The sequence below is a fragment of the Euleptes europaea genome, chromosome 19 (assembly GCF_029931775.1).
Source record: "Euleptes europaea isolate rEulEur1 chromosome 19, rEulEur1.hap1, whole genome shotgun sequence".
NCBI classification, from domain to species: domain Eukaryota; kingdom Metazoa; phylum Chordata; class Lepidosauria; order Squamata; family Sphaerodactylidae; genus Euleptes; species Euleptes europaea.
The window spans coordinates 23,732,379-23,753,009 of record NC_079330.1 but is presented as its reverse complement, the minus strand read 5'-3'; the positions used below and the strand labels follow the sequence as shown (position 1 = coordinate 23,753,009).

General features: G+C 45.4%; 1 protein-coding gene across 1 annotated transcript in view; it reads right to left on the bottom strand.

Moving 5' to 3' along the window:
- Positions 1-240: 240 nt before the first annotated feature.
- GALNT17 (polypeptide N-acetylgalactosaminyltransferase 17) overlaps positions 241-20,631 on the bottom strand; it is a 234,374-nt gene continuing 213,983 nt past the window's right edge. Inside the window, exons 7-11 of the mRNA XM_056865090.1 lie at positions 15,404-15,589; positions 14,992-15,129; positions 8,733-8,828; positions 4,325-4,492; positions 241-478 (exon numbers count right to left, since the gene is read on the bottom strand). Coding sequence (XP_056721068.1) covers positions 350-478; positions 4,325-4,492; positions 8,733-8,828; positions 14,992-15,129; positions 15,404-15,589 — 717 coding nt within the window. The 3' untranslated portion in view covers positions 241-349. The remainder of the gene's footprint in view (positions 479-4,324; positions 4,493-8,732; positions 8,829-14,991; positions 15,130-15,403; positions 15,590-20,631) is intronic.

Here is a 20,631-nt window from a genome sequence, read left to right as displayed (position 1 = left end):
GCATGGTTGCCTAACTTGCTGGATATGTGGGCTTTAAGAAAGCCAAGGTTGATGTCTGATCCTCTCGCCCCCTCTGCTGGCCCTTCAACCGAGGGTCAGCAAGCCTTCCTTAGCATTGCTCTCCAAAAAGAAATACGAAATACCATGTGAGAGAGAAAGCTGTGGAACTGGAAGCCAGCTGAAACCAGCGAAGAGATAAGGTTCAATAAATAAAACTTTAAAAAAATTAATTGGTCTTCACTTCCCTTAAAATCCTTCCCTGATAATGTGAGTAGAGCAGAGAGTTCGTTTTGAAAATGTCCCTTGCGAGAGTTCAGTTTCATTAGTTCATCAGCAAAGGGCAAACTTTTTACTTGATGAAATTTTTAATTGTCCACCTTTGTCCTGTGCAGCTGCGAAGTATAAGGTCCATACCCGACAGGCCTTTATTCTCGACTTCCAAACAGCGTCCAGTCCCTTTATTGATAATCGCGCCGTTCTACAATTTAAAAAAGCAGAGATACAGTCAAAACACGTTGACGTTTGGCATTCCATCTGTGACAGGGAGCTCTCTGGGGGTGTTGACCAGGGTGATCAGATGCCCAGGAAGAAATAAGAAGGAGGAGGGGGAGGAGGAGGAGGAAGAGTTGGTTTTTATTTGTCGACTTTCTCTACCACTTCAGGGAGAATCAAACCAGCTTACAATTACCTTCCCTTCCCCTCCCGAAAATAGACACCCTGTGAGGTAGGTGGGGCTGAGAGAGCTCTAAGACAGCTGTGACTAGCCCAAGGTCACCCAGCTGGCTTCATGTGTAGGAGCTGGGAGACAAATCCAGCTCACCATATTAGCCTCCGCCGCTCATGTGGAAGAGTAGGGAATGAAACCCAGTTTAGAGTCCACTGCTCCAAACCACCGCTCTTAACCACTACACCATGCTGGCTCAAGACCAAAAGTTTATTTAAATTACAGGCTCTGGTACCGTTTGCCATTAACGGGACCACAAGTGATAACCAATAGCATCCTGCCCCTGGGCCACCTGCCAGGAATTCTGGGAGGTCAGCTGGTTTTCAGCAGGATATTGCATGTGTGAATCACTCTAAACAGACAGATTACATGTTCCAGAATTTCTCTATGTGCTGTGTTCCAGTTCTCTTGAATTCCCCGTGTTAAAATCAGTTCCAGGATTAAATCATGTGCTGTTTGCCACAATTTCGTTCATGCAACTTCTCCACATTACCCATCTCCATGTCTGTTGTTAAAAGGCTATGTTGCTGTGACTACTACATGCAACTGCATCAAGATTCTTTTGATGCACTGTTTTTATGGAGCACAGTTGTTTCCCTGTGCATAGGTAGAACACCACCCACACAAAAGCATTTTGATACATCAGTACGGATAATCACCACAAGATTGCTTTCCCCCCTCGAACTTTACAAATACAAACATGCAGACTGGGAAGTAGGAGGGGAAAATGGATGAAAATTAAACCCAAACCTGCAAGAAACTGTACTTCCATTTTGATCAAAAGTAGGAAATAAACAGGACAACATATGTCATTTTATGAATGGTCACTTTAAACTCCTTTATTCCCCATTTCAGCCAGGATCAAAGTAACCTGGGTCGGGGGGAACTGTATGCATTGGCTGGAATGATCAGGAACGAAACTGTGTGCTAATGGAGGCATGAATACAGAAAAGCAGTCTCCCAAGTTCAAATCAAGTCCCACCCCTTTAAATGCTGCTCTGTAATTGGCTGACTTGCAGTACTCACCCTGAGAGAAGATTTCCTTCCCCCCAACTGCCACATAAAAAAGCATTTTAAGAACAAAAAACAAAAACCGGAGCAATCTGAAAGAAGGGGGGTGGGGGTGGGGAGAAATCCACGCCTCATTTTTAAAAAGCCTTTCTTTTGCTCAGAAAGAGCTCTGAGGTAGCAGGAAGCAGGAAGCACTTGAATCCTTGCCTCTTTACACACTGCTTCGTGACTGGCTGTGAGAGAAGCCAGTCTTCGGCACTTCCCGTTTGGCTATCTGCATGCTGCCTTGAAGAGGGGTTTGGAAAAGGGTGGGGCGAAGCTCAACCTGAGAATAGAGTATGCACGCTCTGGGACTACGGAATGAGCCAGGGTGAACAGTTTAATTCGGGCCAGAAGAGGAATGGGAAAAGCTGGGTTCGTTTTGCGTTGAAACAGCGTTGAGCTTACAAGGAATGAGGTAATGTGCATACAGAAAAATTTGATCCTGGCTGAAACAGGGAATAAAGGAGGGTAAAGCGACCATGCATAAATGACCAGAGAATTCCTACTGTTTCAGCTTCATTTGGAAGACATGACCAATTATATTGACAATTCAAAATCCAGGGGAAAATTGCTGTGAGCCGCCCATAATGTTTCTCTGTCCGATATAAGAGAGATTTGTTCCCCAGATTCAGGGGGTGGAATACAGGAAACATTTCTTGGCACGTGTTACCACAGAGGTCACATGAAACACAGCCAGTTTTGCCCTGGCAATTGAACTGTTTGCATTCAAAGTGTGCATATCAGTATCAACCAATGTCAGTCCATTCCAGAAAGAAATATTTAGACTGCATTCCTTGGACGTGTGCTTTTGCAATCCTAAACATATCATAGTAACAATCCTATATCATGGGCACTATCTGCTATCGTAGGAATACATCTTAAAATACATACCTGGGCTGATAAAAAACCATTCTATGTGTAAATGTATGTGTGGCATGCATAATGCGTTTTACTAGACCACTGAAGAAGGCCTGGGGGCCGAAATGCGTTAGGCACGTGGTTTTAGATTATCAGCCCTAGCTTGTTTCTAACATATGCATGTAATAAATATATGCATGTAATAAATATATTTCATTGTTTAATTGAATTTTATTTCACCCAACCTTTTGGGTACCCAATTGTTGGAACTTGCCAGAATTTCAATCCACATGATGGCCATGTTTCATACATGTACAAGACAACTGTTTCAGTACATTATAGTTTCCTATGTGAATCTGATATGCTGTATGAACAAAGTGTGTGTCTACTTAAAAGATAATAGGTAAAGGTAGTCTCCTGTGCAAGCACCGGGTCATTGCTGACCCATGTGGTGACATCACATCCCAACGTTTACTAGGCAGACTATGTTTACAGGGTGACTTGCCATTGCCTTCCCCCAGTCATCTTCCCTTTACCCCCAGCAAGCTGGGTACTCATTTTACCGACCTCGGAAGGATGGAAGACTGAGTCAACCTTGAGCCGGCTACCTGAAACCGACTTCCGTCGGGATTGAACTCAGGTCATGAGCAGAGATTTTGACTGCAGTGCTGCCACTTACCACTCTGCGCCATGGTGTTACTTAAAAATGTAAAGGTAAAGGTCCCCTGTGCAAGCACTGGGACATTCCTGACTCATGGGGTGACGTCACATCCCGACGTTGACTAGGCAGACTTTGTTTGTGAGGTGGTTTGCCAGTGCCTTCCCCAGTCATCTTCCCTTTACCCCCAGCAAGCTGGGTACTCATTTTACCGACCTTGGAAGGATGGAAGGCTGAGTCAACCTTGAGCCAGCTACCTGAAACTGACTCCTGTGAGGATCGAACTCAGGTTGTGAGCAGAGCGTGGACTGCTAACCCATGATTAATTGTAGACCCCTGGTATATAATGAATCACTATTATTATTAATTATAAACTAGGTAATCACTTTGGAAATTCTATCTCCACCCCTCCAACATTCTTTTCTTTCCAGGGTTCTACAAGCCCATAGGTGTACAATCACTGATCCCCCCGCCTTTCCTTTAACTGGCACTCAGATGCTCTCAAAATTCCACACACCTTTTAGTCCCTGGCCATTTATGCTTGGTAATTAGCAGCGCGTTCCAGGCTGAAGTGCCCCGCATATTTTTTTGAGTTTTTCACGCTGAACCATCATTCAGGAAGTGATTGCGAAGCCGGCACATACCTGCTTCATATTTCTTAAGAGCCCCTTTAACACGACCTTTTGTGTTTGCTCCGCCCCCGCCTCGAAGAATCCCCTCAAGGAAGCATGCAAAATGACAGCCGCGCATTAGCTATGCAAATAGCGGTTGACTAATGGAAGGAACAAAGGAGCAGGTGAGTGGGGTGGGGGTGGAATTTCTCCTTTTGCATCGGGACCGTGAATAAGCATTTTAAAGGTTGCATTTAAAAAGGAGCTTTGAGCAAGTATCAAAATTGACCCTGATTAAACGGCCCCTGTCTACTTGGCTCCTACCCTGGCCTGCTACCACTTTCTCGTTTGGTTAATTTCCAAGGTCATACCTCCCCCCTTCTAGTTTGGAAAGGTAAAATTTTGTGACTGCATCCAAACCTGTATGAAATTCCAGCGCTTATGGAGACTGCTCTTGACTTTCTCACAATCGAGGAGTTGAGGGGAATGGCTTTTCATGTTGTCCACCAGGCATCGGGTATCAGGCAAGAGAATTGTGGTCCCAAGAGCACCCAAGTGAAGAAATCCTTCTTTGGTGTAGCGGGCAAGCTGGAGGGAGATGGGAGAAGGAGACAGATTCCAGATGGTTAACATCTACAGCCTTCGTCTACTGGATATTTGGAGCGGTTATGAACAGGCCATCATTTTGGGATGATGCGCAGATGTGCTCCTGTGCACTGATAAAACACTTTGTAAAAAAAGAAATCTAGGGAGGGGCTGTGGCTTAGTGGCGGAGCATCTGCTTGGCATGCAGAAGGTCCCAGGTTCAACCCCCAGCATTTCCAGTTAAAGGGACTAAGCAAGTAGGTGATGTGAAAGACCTCCGCCTGAGACCCTGGAGAGCCGCTGCCGGTCTGAGTAGACAATACTGACTTGGATGGACCAAGGATATGATTCAGTAGAAGGCAGCTTCATGTGTTCATGTGTAGATACAATGACATGTAAGTGTGCATCAAGACTGGATGAAGACATGGAAGGGAACAGAAGGTGCTGAATGTACCTCAGTGGGGTACAATGCCATATAGTCCTACCTTCAAATCACCAATTTTTTTCCCCAGGGGAACTGATCTCTGTAGTCTAGAGATGAGCTGTAATTCTGGGGGTTCCCCAGGTTCCTCCTGGAGGCTGGCATCCCTAATTCTGGCCCAATTAAGACCTCCCCAGGTAAGTTCCAGGAACTGCCTCCAGAACTCCTGGGGCTGCTTTTCCTTAGTCTACTTAAGCCAAAAAAACAAATCAGTAGGTTATAGATCAGTGATGGCGAACCTTTTAGAGACAGAGTGCCCAAACTGCAACCCAAAACCTACTTATTTATCACCAAGTGCCAACACCGCAATTTAACCTGAATACTGAGGTTTTAGTTTAGAAAACTCTCTCCCCCTCCTCTCCAGTGGATGGCTTTTCCCAGGGGCCAGGTCTACCAGCTCGGGTGACCTGGCCTCCCGGAGCAGGACTGGGGCAGGGCTTTGAACTGCTCAGGGAAGGGGGGAGCGGTTCAAAGCCCCCCCGCCCAGCTGCTCAACTTATCCGCGCGTGCCGGCAGAGAGGGCTCGGAGTGCCAAGTCCGGCACGCGTGCCATAGGTTCGCCAACACGGTTATAGATCAAATCAAGCCTGAACTGACCCTAGAAGCTAAAATGACTAAACTGTGGCTATCGTATTTTGGTCACATTATGAGAAGACCAGAGTCACTGGAAAAGACAGTCACGCTAGGAAAAGTTGAGGGCAGCAGGAAAAGAGGAAGACCCAACAAGAGATGGATTGACTCAATAAAGGAAGCCACAGCCCTCAGTTTGCAAGACCTGAGCAAGGCTTTCAAAGGGAACACAGCTACACACTAACAGTGAAAATCTCCCCCCCCCGTTCCCTTCTCTCTCTCTCTCTCTCTCTCTCTCTCTCTCTCTATTGTGTGCTTCAGGAGCTTAATTTTTTTAGCGTTTCTGTGCAGATAGATAACCACGAAGCATTTTTTTAAAAAAAGAGTCATGATGCAAATGATTAGAGGAGAAAGGAGACAATCCCCTGATGTCTGACAAAGGGAAGAAATGAAAATTGGAAAGAGCAGGAAGAACAGAATGACATTGAGCGGGTTTGACAGGCAGCTGAAGGAAATGAGCTTCACTGCGAAATTTTAAATTCAGAGCAGCAGGCAGGAGAGAAAAAAACATCATTTAGTAAAAAAAAAATCTATCAGTCTAGTGCCTTCTAAGCCTGCCTTGCTGAGAAGGAGGTCAGTTTTTTCTTTTTGTCCTCACAACAATCCTGTGAGGTAGGGAAGGTTAAGAGAGAGAGCGACTGGCCCAAGGAAGTCCTTTGAGTTTCATAGGCGAGTGTGGATTTGAACTCAGGTCTCCCCGCCCCTAGTCCAACGTTCTAGCCGGCTTTGAAGAAGATGTTTTGACATTGCCATGGAAGCTCACTGCGTGATCAAGGGCCAGTCACTATCTCTCACTATCTCTCAGCTTAACCTAGATCACTGGTGTTTTGTGAGGATAAAATGGGAGAAGAGCAAATAATGTTGTGCACTGCTATGGGTCTTTATTGAGGAGAAAAGTGGGGTGGAAATATGTAAAATAATTTAAAAATACATCTGAACAGGGGAAGGGAACATAATTCTCTTCTGTTCTGTGCTCTGCAGGCCAGCCCAATCAGGTTTCCTTGTAGGGCTGCTAGCTCCAGGTTGGAAAATACCTGGGGATTTTGGGGGTGGAGCCTGGGGAGGGGAGAGACTTCAATGGGGTATAATGTAGGGTTGCCAGATCCCTCTTGGCAACCGGTGGGAGGTTTTTGGGGCAGAGCCTGAGGAGGGCGGGGTTTGGGGAGGGGAGGGACTTCGCTGCCATAGAGTCCAATTGCCAAAGCAGCCATTTTCTCCAGGTGAACTGATCTCCGTCGCCTGGAGATCAGTTGTAATAGCGGGAGATCTTCAGCCTCTGCCTGGAGGTAGACAACCCTGTCTCTTCAGGAGCAGTGCCCCCAAGTCTAGGTAGCGAAGCCTGAGAGAGTCAACAGGAGCTGCCACTTTTAGATCTTCATCACCAAAGAGTCAGTATTAGGGTTGCCAACCTCCAGGTGGTGGCTGGAGATCCCCTGCTATTGCAACTGATCTCCAGCCGATAGAGATCAGTTCCCCTGGAGAAAATGGCCACTTTGACACCTGGACTCTATGGCATTGAAGTCCCTCCCCTCCCCAAACCCCGCCCTCTTCAAGCTCCACCCCAAAAACCTCCCACCGGTGGCGAAGAGGGACCTGGCAACCCTTGTCAGTATGAAGTAATGGCTGGACTGTGCAGTCCCAGGTTCAAATGCCCTTCCCAAGACACAGACTGTATCTTTCTGAAGGAGAGTGGTGGATAAACTGCCGGGGGGGTGGGCGGGGGGGACTTTTAACAGAGAATATTTATTTAAATATTTGTACCTTGCCTTTGCCCTGACCTGGATAGCCCAGGCTAGCCTGATCTCGTCAGATCTCACAAGCTAAGTTGGTTCGGCCCTGGTCAGTATTTGGATGGCAGACCTCCAAGGGAGTCCAGGGTTGCTACACAGAGGCAGACAAGGGCAAACCACCTCTGAACATCTTGTGCCATGTGGAGGAGTGGTGAATCGAACCCGGTTCTCCAGATCAGAATCCACCGCTCCAAGCCATCGCTCTTAACCACTACGCCACACTGGCTCTCACAACATACATCACAACTTGGTAAGTTCTGGGCATGTGTCAACAGTTGGTCCTGGCTTGCTGCTAGGGTTACCAGGTCCCTCTTCACCACTGGCAGGAGGTTTTGGGGGCGGAGCCTGAGGAGGGCGGGGTTTGGGGAGGGGAGGGACTTCAGTGCCATAGAGTCCATCGGCCGAAGTGGCCATTTTCTCCAGGTGAACAGATCACTATCGGCTGGAGAGTTGTTGTAACAGCAGGAGATCTCTAGCTACTACCTGGAGGTTATTCAACCAAAGGGCAATCACTATGGCAGAGTTTACAAAATAACAAAAACCAATGATATTAAAGCAAATCTTGTTTTGTTTTGTTCCTTCACAAACACTGTTATTTAAACCACAAGTATATTACAGGACCAACAAACACAAATCAAGACAGAATTCCGGTATTCATTCTGTTTCAAAACTTCCCTCAGTTGGATATTGTTAAGGTCCATAGAAAGGTAATCTTGTATTTCTTTCCTTTTCCTTTTCAGGTGCTTCTTCCTTTTATATTGAAGAAGATGAAGCTCATAGGCAATGAAGATCACAGGCACTCCCACGCTGTTTCTATTTAAATTAGTTAAACATAGTTTGCAAAAAATATCATTGGAAACCATACAGAGTATTAAATGAATACCGGAATTCTGTCTTGATTTGTGTTTGTTGGTCCTGTAATATACTTGTGGTTTAAATAACAGTGTTTGTGAAGGAACAAAACAATACAAGATTTGCTTTAATATCATTGGTTTTTGTTATTTTGTAAACTCTGCCATAGTGATTGCCCTTTGGTTGAATAGCTTCTTATTGCAATCCAAGTTTACTTGCAAGTTGTAAATTACTACCTGGAGGTTGGCAACCCTTACTTGCTGCACATGTGCAAATAATGGCTGCCAATCATATTTGAGGGCAGGCTTAAATATATTTTAAAAACACTGCTTGTTTTAAACTGCAAATATATCACATATATAAACAGGGTAGGAGAAGAAGGGACATTCTGATTAAGATCCGTTCTGTTTCAAAGCACATCATTTGTGTGGATCGCAGCATCACGAACATTGACCGGTACCCTTTTACACTGACTAATATGAATTCTAACCTGCGGGCCCCAGCCGTGGCACGGATACAGGATCGCCGTGTGGTTCTCCTGCGGTCCTTGGTCCAGGCAAACGTCTTTCACTTTGTTGTTGCGGAGCTGTAAGAAACCGAAAAGCACAATAAATCCCTCTACGGTTCTTCAAGGAAATGCACACAATCAAACAGCTTGCATCGATTCTCATTAAAACTTAATAAGAATTTAATTGATATTGTAAAGTTTACGTTCCCTTCAAGTTACGAGTCTGTCCATCTACTGTATTTCATATACGTCCCTAAACAATTTAATTTAATAGCTCTATTTTCAATCGAACAATTTTTGGGGGGGAGGGGAGAAGTCATGGAAGTTGGAAGATTGCTGAGTCTTTTGAAATGGTAATCTCCGGAGAGCGTTCTTTTATGAAAAACACAGTACCATTTTGACAAAACGGCAAAATATCCATTCATAAACGGATTTTAGACTGAAGCTGTCAAAAATGGGACATCAATGGAAATTATTTAATGGAGGTTAGTAGAATTAATTTGCTCAGATCTTTTTGCCAGGTTATTGAACCAGCAAGTGATAAATTATACTTCACAGGTATCACATTTTACAACAGAAAGCCCAGGACTGAAAGAGGTTATTTTCTGGGTAATAATAATTTATTAATTTGCCATTTCTCTGGAGCTCTTATTTGCCTCATTAGGGAAACATATAGGGAACATGCAGAAAACTGGTTTGATACTTCTTGATGGGTAGCCATGTTAGCCTGTAACAGCAAAGCAAAACAGGAGTCCAGAGTGGGGTTGCCAGCTCTGGGTTGGAAAATACCTGGAGATTTTGGGGATGGTGGTGGAGCCTGAGGAAGATAGGGACCTCCGCAGGGTACAATGTCATAAAGTCCACTCTGCTAAGCAGCCATTTTCTCCAGGGGAATTGACCTTGGTTGCCTGGAGATCAACGGTAATAGTGGGAGATCTCCAGGTGCCACCTGGAGGTTGGCAACCCTAGCCCAGAGGTACCTTTCCAGACTAACAAAATCTATCCTAGCATCAGCTTTTGTGAAACAGAAGACACTTCAACAGCTGCATCAGACAACCTATATGTTTTCCTCAGAGGACGATCTGTCCCTCTATGCTGACTACTGTAATCAGTAGGGTTGCCAACCTCTGGGTACTAACTGGCGATCTCCTGCTATTACAATTGATCTCCAGTCGATAGAGGTCAGTTCACCTGGAGAAAATGGCCGCTTTGGTAATTGGACTCTAGGGCACTAAAGTCCCTCCCCTCCCCAAACCCCACCCTCCTCAGGCTCCACTCCCAAAATCGCCAGGTATTTTCCAACCTAGAGCTGGCAACCCTAGTAATCTCGCAGCCATCTTGTTGGCTATCTCACCACTTAGGGTGGCCCATAGGGTTGCCAGCTGTGGCTTGGGAAATACCTGGAGATTGTGGGGGTGGAGCCTGAGGAGGGTGGGGTTTGGAGAGGGGAGGGGCCTCAATGCTTTAGAGTCCAATGGACAAAGAGGCCATTTTCTCTAGGGGAACTGATCTCTGCCGGCTGGAGATTAGTTGTAATAGCAGGAGATCACCAGCCACCATCTAAAGGTTTGGAAATCAAAATTGCAGCCTAAAGCAGTGATGGCGAACCTTTTAGAGACCGAGTGCCCAAACTGCAACCCAAAACCCACTTATTTATCGCAAAGTGCCAACACGGCAATTTAACCTGAATACTGCGGTTTCCTCCCAGCTCGGCAAGGGGGGGGGGACGGGGAATCCAGGGAAGGGGGGGCTTTGAACAGCTCCGTGCTCCCTTCAAAGCCCCCACTGCCCCCACGTGTGCCCACAGAGAGGGCTCGACGTGCCGGACTTGGCACATGTGCCATAGGTTCACCAACACGGGCCTAAAGCATCAATAATACAATAAATTCAATGTTTCCAAAAAGGCAAAGTTTACTTAATTGCCTATGCATGTATTTTTCTGCAATCACACATTTTCTTATGTTTTAAGTTTCTTTGCTTGTTATTTGCACAAGACAAAATTCCTTGTTATCTTCACAAAGCAGTATGGTTATACAATAAATAACAGCTCAAAGTTTACAATATATGTCATGAATATTAAGAGTCTCCCGTTTGAGCAGTACAAGCTTCCGGTAATATGTGCTTGTTTCACAGATTTTCTTCAGCTGCTCATAGCAACACGGAGAAGACAATGTAAAGAAAATGCTTTCTTGACGCTGTAATTGTCGTCGAATTTTTTCTGTAGCCATACAAAATTGCATGTTATATTTATATAATATATAAATGATTATATACGCACAAAATGAAAAGTTTAATTTAAACTTTGCCATTATATTTACATACCTCATTCAAAGGATCCTATTTCTCAAATGGTATCCTTATGAGACCCGACAGTCATGCCTTATGACTTGATATTTCAGCATGAATAGAGTAATCCAAACCCCTCATATATTTTAAAAAACAGGTGTTACCAAGTATTTTACAACATAGATTCCAATTCCAAGTTACAAATTCTGCAAATACTTATTTTAGGAAGCAAGACAAGTCATTCATTGCATTTAAACCATTTGGAGTTACAGAGTTGAATAATTGAATGAAGCGCGCCTCCTGTTGGCAAAGAATTTTGTTGACATCAATCTTTTCAAATCTCCTATTGTGGAGTTGTCAAAAGGCAAAAAAACGGATGTCCTCATCTGTATGTTTCATTAGGTTATAATGGCTAACCACTGGAGCTTCCAAAATTTTATTTCTTATTCGGGAACGATGTTCACCTATCCTGATTTTAAGTGGGCGTGACGCTTTCCCAATATAAATCAGATTGCAGGGGCAGATCAATAAGTAAATAATATTAAACGAGTTGCAATTGGTGAATGATTTCAATTCAAAATGAAAACCTATATTAGAGCATGTGAAACTTTTCACAGGTAAAGCGTATTTGCACATGCTGCAAGATCTACATTGAAAGTGACCACGAACTCCTAAAGTGGGAGGATCAATATTAGTGACTGTGTGTACTAATAAGTCTCTTAAGGAAGCAGTAGGTTTGTAGCCAATCATTGGAGGGGTGGAGCACCCAGAAATTTCCTGAACCAGATGCCAGTGTTTATTTATAATTTTTTAATATTAGTAAATAGATTACTGTATTCAAGTGCTGTGGCTAATTTATTTCCTTGTGTTCTACGTGAAATAAAAAGATCACGTCTTTCCTTCAAGTCCGCTTTCTGTTTAGCCTCCTTTATTACGCTTGGAGGGTATCCTCTTGCTTTTAAGGTGGACTGCAGTAGATCCGCTGCTTCCTCATAGTAATTAACACAGGTTGAATTTCTTTCTAATCTTAAAAATTGCCCGTAAGGTAGGTTATTTCTTAAATGTAAAGGATGATAAGAAGAATAATGAAGCAAAGCTCCTTTGTCAGTTGGAGACTTTTAATATTCATGGCATATATTGTAAACTTTGAGCTGTTATTTATTGTATGACCATACTGCTTTGTGAAGATAACAAGGAATTTTGTGCAAATAACAAGCAAAGAAACTTAAAACATAAGAAAATGTGTGATGGCAGAAAAATACACGCATAGGCTGAGAGGGCAGCTTCCTCGGAGATTTTCAGGAGGTGCTGCAAGGCCTGTCTGTTTCCCAGGGCTTTTGAAGGGATTCAAACGGCAGGCATCTTTTAAGGGGGGAGAGATTTCGGGCTTGCTATTTTATTATTGGTTTTAACTGAAAATGCTTTTAACTGTCATTGCAAGCTGCCTTGAACCACGAGGAAAGGTGAGACACAAATGTTTGAATAAATAAATACATAAAGAACAGCTCTGGGGGAATGCATTTTCAGGTCAGAAAAATGGCTCGAGAAGAGAGTAAACACCTACTCCCACTGCCCCCACGGTTGCTGGCTCCATCACATCTCCTCTCTCCATGAGTTTATGCATGCCTCACAGAATAAGATGGCAGCCTGGCCATCTCTGAAGTCTTTTCCACCCAAAAGCTGCAGAGATAACAGATGGCTGCTTTGTGGCCCTGCCAGAATTGGGCTAGAGTTGTTCTTGAGTGGCCTCCAAATTATTCCCTATGGATCTTATCAGAAAAAGACTGAAGGAAGGTGGGACACAAAAAAAGATCAAGGACACTTTATTCCATAAAAAACTTCTCTTGAATCATCTGGGTATCAGCCAGACCATGAATTGCATCTTGGTGGTAACAGCAGGGAACCTAAGGGTTGAGCTGAGAACTCAAAATTCTTAAAAAGTATTATATTTATATACGCATTAGGTGCAGAAGAAGAAGAGTTGGTTTTTATATGCCAACTTTCTCTGCCTCTTGGAGACTCAAACCGGCTTACAATCATCTTCCCTTCCCCCCGACAACAGACACCCTGTGATGTAGGTGGGGCTGAGAGAGCTGTGACTAGCCCAAGGTCACTCAGCTGGCTTCATTTGTAAGAGTGGGGAAACAAATCCAGTTCTCCAGATTAGCCTCCGCCACTCATGGGGAGGAGTGGGGAATCAAACCCGGTTCTCCAGATCAGAGTCCGCCGCTCCAAACCACCACTCTTAACCACTACACCACGCTGGCTCTACACAATAAAATGGATAAAAACACTGGGCCTGAACTACAGGCTGCATATAAAACCACAAGTATAAAACATTACAAAAATAAGCAACATCATTGATGGTATGCAAAATATAAATGACCAATAGACCATATTCGTTTTGACCTCTTGGGCCTTCCTCAGTGGTCAAATTATACAAAAAATGATCATTCAAAAACACACCTGGAAATGCACTTTACAAGGTATTTTTAGCTGAAATTTGTAAACCTTATATTCTGTGTGGCTAGATGTGCGTTAATAACACCAATCATATAGGTCTTTCAGCATGGTAATTTGCTCACACAAGTATCTGGTGCAAAAAAATTTTATGTCTCTGGATGTGTTGTAAGGTAAACAAAATTATTCCCTACATATCTTAACAGAAAGTGAGTGAAGGAAGGTGGGACACAAAGGGATATCTCAGGAGGATTCATAGAATAGGATCATAGAGTTGGAAGGGACCACCAGGGTCATCTAGTCCAACCCCCTGCAAAATGCAGGAAATTCACAACCTCCCCCCACTACACCCCCAGTGACCTCCATTCCCAGAAGATGGCCAAGATTCCCTCCCTCTCATGATCTGCCTAAGGTTATAGAATCAGTATTGCTGACAGATGGCCATCTAGCCTCTTCTTAAAAACCTCCAGGGAAGGAGAGCTCACCACCTCCTGAGGAAGCCTGCTCTACTAAGGAACCGCTCTCTAACTGTTAGAAAGTTCTTCCTAATGTCTAGCAGAAACTCTTTTGATTTAATTTCAACCCGTTGGTTCTGGTCCGGCCTTCTGGGGCAACAGAAAAAAACTCGGCACCATCCTCTCTACGACAGCCCTTCAAGTACTGGAAGATGGTTATCATATCCCCTCCCAGTCTTCTCCTCTTCAGGCTGAACATACCCAGCTCTTTCAACCTTTCCTCATAGGACTCGGTCTCTAGACCCCTCACCATCTTTGTTGCCCTCCTCTGGAAACATTCCAGCTTGCCTAAGTCCTTCTTAAATTGGGAGATCAAGGACATTTTATTCCATTTAAAAAAACGTCTCTTAAATCATCTGGGTATCAGCCAGACCATGAATGGCATCTCGGTGGTAATTAACAACACCGCAGCTACCACCCCGGCACGATGGCACCTGGGATTGCATCCTTATAGACCAAACTGTGCATCAAATACATCAGGCACAAGGACAAGGACAGGAGGATCATCTCAAATCACACCTCCGCCGTCCTATTAAAAGGGTGAGGGAATTTACTTTACGGTTTTAGTTAATCTTAGCAGTAAACATGCCCACACGTTTTATTCCCCTTTCCCCAATCAGCACTTCTATTATGACTATTTATTATCAACATTGTTATTACGCCCTTGGTCCTTTCGTTTAATTCCTGACTGGACGGTTATACGTCTTTATATGTGATTTGGTAAAATGCCCATAAATTAAAAAAAGAGAGATAAAAACATAATCGGAGTCTGCCGCGCGTCTCCACGCTCATTATGTTCAATATGGCGCTTTGTGGCCAGCTAGAATTGGGCTTCTCTCCAGTTATTTCCCCACAGAGCTCATTAGAAGCAGATCAGGAAAAAAAAAATCCTTTGGGTGAGACAGAAAATGTAATTCAAGTCCGCCATAAGCCGACAATGTTCATTAAATGCCACGAAGTGCTTGTTTTCTCTTAATTACCTCCCCGTATGCAACGGTGTTGTTGTATCGCCTCATTTCTGGGTAGACGTGGTCCAAGTACCACTGGAAGTTTTTGCACTTCAAGCTTTTCCTTAGCGCTTTCCTCTCCGAAACATCTCCAATATCAATTCCTGGGTTCTGAAAGAGAGACATTCTCATGCCATTTTGCCATTTGGTAAACTACATGCGCACGATCCCGTCAGCTCTGCCCGAAAAGCCTCCTGCCGGAGGAGAGGGGGGACCTGGCAGCCCTACAAAGGCCCCACAACATGTTGAAAAGGAAAGCCAAACGATGCCCAAACTTTTCCTTAGTGCCTTTCTCCCAGAGTTTCCTCTTCTCACCCACAGAGACTGGGCAGGGCAGGACTAGAATTACAACAAAGTGGAAGGAATGAAGATCCTCAAAGCATACCTCCAGAGGCAAGTTCCACGCAATGTAGACGTGGGATTTGTAATCGTCCATCCACACCTCCGCCACCCGCAATGCATTTCTCTTTGTGTAGAAGCCAATGTTGTTGTTGTAAGGCTTCTTCTTGCGTTCGATGTGTGCGACTCGGGAGCAGGGGAGAACTTCCATGCTACCACCACAGAGCCACACCTGGAGAAGAAGAAATAATAATAATAATAATAATAATAGTAGTAGTAGTAGTAGTAGTAGTAGCAGCAGCAGCAGCAGCAGCAGCAATAGTAATAGTAATAGTAATAGTAGAAAAGGGCAAGAGTCCAGTAGCACCTTAAAGACTAACAAAAATATTTTCTGGTAGGGTATGAGCTTTCGTGAGCCACAGCTCACTTCTTCAGATACAGCTAGAATGTGAATCCATCTGTCTTTAAGTAGGATTCACTTTCTAGCTGTATCTGAAGAAGTGAGCTGTGGCTCACGAAAGCTCATACCCTACCAGAAAATATTTTTGTTAGTCTTTAAGGTGCTACTGGACTCTTGCCCTTTTCTACTACTGCAGACAGACTAACACGGCTACCCACTGTGAATTAGTAATAGTAACAACAACAACAACAACAACAATAATACTTTTTATTTATACCCTGCACCTCTCTGGCCAGGCCGGGCTCATGATGTCTACCAACATAGTTAAATATACATCAACACTTACTTAAATATAAAAATAAAACATTCTGACCCATTTCAAAACATTGTAAAACATTTTAACACGCTGTAATTCCTTAATTCTAACCTTTGTGCTCAGTTATCCCTATAGGGAGATATGTTATTACGGCGAGCCTGCGTTGTTGTAAAACCATGCCCATATTACGTAGCTCATATCTTGGGGGGCGGGGGTGGGGGGAGCAATGGACCACTAATAATTAGGGCATACGAGGGAAGGATAGGTTAAGGATAAAATCAGACAGGGCCTGACAAGGGGATGAAGGTGAAGGAAGAGGAGAAAAAAGGGAGGGAAGGGTGGAAAAGGATGGCGGGAAGGGGAGGGAAGGGGAGGCCAGTGTTCAGATGATAAGATGAAAGACAGCAAGGGGTGCGGAAGCTGAGAACCGAAACGACTGATCTGGGTCTGAATTTTCAGAGCAGAATATAACGACAGAGACCTTATAGAGAGCAGCCACCAAAAGCGGAGCGAACGTTCAGTGGAGGAATGGGCTTGTTTAATTTATTAAAAGCAATTCGGTACGCTCAAAAGATGATCCAATCAGGAAGGACATTTTTAAAAAAAAAACCAAACTCATACAATTGTCATTTCTGCTTCATGCCCTAGCAATAAGAGGGAGAATAGATGAAGGAGAAAGAGCTGGAAGCAACTAGGCTATTTTGTCTTCTCTTTCTCCCCTGCTGCAGGTATTTATAGCTTGGGTGTGGCCAGGTGAACTTCAGCCCATGACGTCTTGCTTACTTTAGGGCAGGGCTGGTTGCAGGTTTTGGAGGGCCCTGGGCAGACGTTGCCCAGGGACCCCTCATGCCCTCCTTTCCACCCCCACACCTGCATGCCCTCCATCTGCCTGTGAATCTTTCTCCTGCTTGCAAGCCCTCCCACTATCCATGGTTAGTTGCCTGCATAGGGTTCCCAGCCTCCGCTATTATAGGGTTGCCAACTGCCAGGTAGTAGCAGGAGATCTCCTGCTAATTCAACTGATCTCCAGCCGATAGATATCAGATCACCTGGAGAAAAATGGCCTCTTTGGCAATTGAACTCTATGGCATTGAAGTCCCTCCCCTCCCCAAACCCCGCTCTCTTCAGGCTCTGCCCCCAAATCTCCCGCCGGTTGCAAAGAGGGACCTGGCAACCCTACGCTATTACAACTGATCTCCAGGCGACGGAGAGCAGTTCCCCTGGAATAAACAACTGCTTTGGAAGGTGGGCTCCATGGCATTCTACCCCACTGAAGTCCCTCCCCTTCTGCCAACCCTGCCCTCTTTAGGCTCTACCCCCCCAAATCTCCAGTTATTTCGCAGCCCAGAGCAGCACCACCCTGCCACTGCCACTAGGAGCGCTACCATTGTGCACCATTCATATGCCCTTCCTCAATGACTCTGAGCAGTTGTGGGAGCATGGGTACAGACAGGTGGCAGGGAAGGCGGCACGGGTACAAACAGGTGACAGGTGGTATGGGTGGGGGACAGCGGCAAGGGGCCCTACCAGAAGTCCTTGGCCCTGGCAGTTGCCCCACCCCGGGGTATGGTGATGTCAGCACCCCTTTGGAGGGGTACTTTTTCCCCGGTACAGTATATAAATTTATTTAAACTGTATTTTTGATAAACCGCTTTGGGTTCTCTAGCAGAATATAAATATACTAAATAAGAACTATACAAATATGTTTATTGCATCGACTTAGGGTGGCTAACCTCCCGCTGGTGGCAGGAGATCTCTTGCTATTGCAACTGATCTCCCGCCGATAGAGATCAGTTCACCTGGAGAAAAGGGCCGCTTTGGCAATTGGACTCTATGGCATTGAAGTCCCTCCTCTCCCCAAACCCCGCCCTCCTCAAGCTCCGCCCCAAAAACCTCCCGCTGGTGGCGAAGAGGGATCTGGCAACCCGACATCGACTCAAAGACATAGCAAACAACAAACTCAGAATCATAAAAGCACAACACAATACAGGAACAAACATAGTGACGCCAGCTATAGAATAAAATTTGCAACCATAGTAACAGATTAATTTCATATCTTCCATAATAATGAACGGCACCACAGAAATTACTTAACATAATAAAAGTATTCATCAGTAGGACTTACATCAGGAGATCTTAACTTCATCTTAGTTTTAGCACTAAATAAATAAATATTCATGAAGCACACTGTCAGAAATCTATACTAAGTTAATTGCGAGCAGGAGATGTGGCAGCCCTCCTCTCTAGGCATGAAGTCATTGTGTCAAGGACCATAACGGTCTTAAGGGGTGATCCTGTCCCAGTCCCCATAGCTCCAGAATCCTAAGATTCAGGTCTGTCTCACATCCCTTTCACCTTTAGACTGAAGCTTCAGAGGGGTAAATGCTTTCAAAACCCCTGCTTTTCCTGCACTGTAACCACCAGTTGCAACCAAGGATTTCTACCTAACATTAGTGACCCAACTAGAGCCCCAGCAAGTCCCCTCCTAGATCTGCGGTGTGAAGCAGGAAAAACCAAACAACAACCCTGAACCAAAAAGCCAATAAGATTCACAAGGTTAAAAAAAACCCTACTTGGACCCCGAATGTAGTTCATTCTATCAATTTGGGAGGGTGGGCGGGTGCTAGGGTTGCCAAGTTTCCTCTTTCCTTTGGCGGAAGTTTATTTCTGGCGTGGCTGAGGAGAGTGATAGGGTTTTCAGAGGTTAGGGCTAGAGTGTCCCGCACAATTAGGGTTGCCAGGTCCCTCTTCGCCACTGGCGGGAGGTTCTTGGGGCGGAGCCTGAGGAGGGTGGGGTTTTGGGAGGGGAGGGACTTCAATGCCATAGAGTCCAATGGCCAAAGTGGCCATTTTCTCCAGGTGAACTGATCTCTAAATGGCTGATGCCAGAACTTCTAGGGTAAACCTAGAAATAACAGTATCACGCTGGGAGCATGCGTGCGCGGGGAGATCGCTCTTCCCTTCCTGCTTCCGCCCGCTGACCATCAGCTGGTCAGTTGGCAGCTCGGTTGATTGGCGGGCAATTACCCACCACAACCAGGCAGTTGGGAAGCCTAGTTGGTGGTGAGTTTGAAGAAAGGCTGCAGATGGGAGTATAGCAACTTCAACAGCCTCTTCCTACCATGCCACTTGCAGGGAATATCCTTTTCCATGAGTACAGTTGCCAACCTCCCGCGAGGGATCAGTTCCCCTGGATAAAATGGCTGCTTTGGAGGGTGGACTCAAAGGTTTTATACTCCGCTGAGGTCCTCCCCTCCCCAAACCCCACCCTCCCCAGGCTCCGTCCCAGAAATCTCAGGTATTTCCCAAACCAGAGCTGGCAACCCTATCCATGGGCCATTTGGCAAATTTTGCCACCATACCTTAACACTTGCAGGGTGGGGCAAAGGCCATCTTTGGGTTTCACATGAATTGTGTTTTGCTTAGAAAATGGTCCAGTGGAGGAGAACCAAGATTTCATTGGAAATCCACCCGAAGAGGATTCACCTATTTTAAAGTTGCCAACCTCCCGGTACTAGCTGGAGATCTCCTGGGATTACAACTGATCTCCAGCCAATACAGATCAGTTCACCTGGAGGGAATGGCTGCTTTGGCGACTGAACTCTATGGCATTGAAGTCCCCCCCCTCCCCAAACCCCGCCCTCCTCAGGCTCCACCCCCAAAACCTCCCGCTGGTGACAAAGAGGGACCTGGCAACCCTAGGATCAGACCACTAGTTCCCTCTTGCAGGGTGGGGCAAAGACATCTTTGGGTTTGACATGAATTGTGTTTTGCTTAGAAAATGGCCAAGTGGGGGAGAACCAAGATTTCATTGGAAATCCACCCTAAGATGATTTACCTATTTTAAAGTTGCCAACCTCCAGGTCTCTCTAGCTGGAGATCTCCTGGGATTACAACTGATCTCCAGCCAATATAGATCAGTTCACCTGGAGAAAATGACCACTTTGGCAATTGGACTCTATGGCATTGAAGTCCCTCTCCTCCCCAAACCCTGCTCTCCTCAGGCTCCGCCCCCAAATGCTCCTCCCAGTGGTGAAGAGGGACCTGGCAACCCTAATCTACCCCCAGCCTCATGCCACACTTACAGGCTCCCACGAGTTAGAAAATAATGAATACTTTTATTATCTTCTCACCTGGTGCACAGAACTAGGGCTGTCAATTCGGTTCGGCCCGAACTGAAAATCAGCCGAATTTCCCCTGATTCGGTGGTTTTTAGTTCGGGAGGAACCGAACTCAAAACTGGCGGGCAACCGGGGGGCCGAATTCAGCGAGTTCGGGAGTTCGCTAATAAATTCGGCAAATTCGGCCGTCAGTAAGCAGCATAACCGTCAGTAAGCAGCATTCTCCTCCCCCGGCCAATTGGTGGGCAAGCTGGGTCTTCTTCTGGCCAATCAGTCAGGATTGAGTACTGGAGGAATCAGCTGATGTGCGGCCCGGCCAGGGAGAGAGAGAGAGCAAGCGAAATCCTCGTGTGTGTGTGGGGGGTGCTTGTGCACATTCGCTCCTTTCTGTGGCTGCAGGGGGCGTATTTTTTGGGGTACAGACACAAAACTTTCAC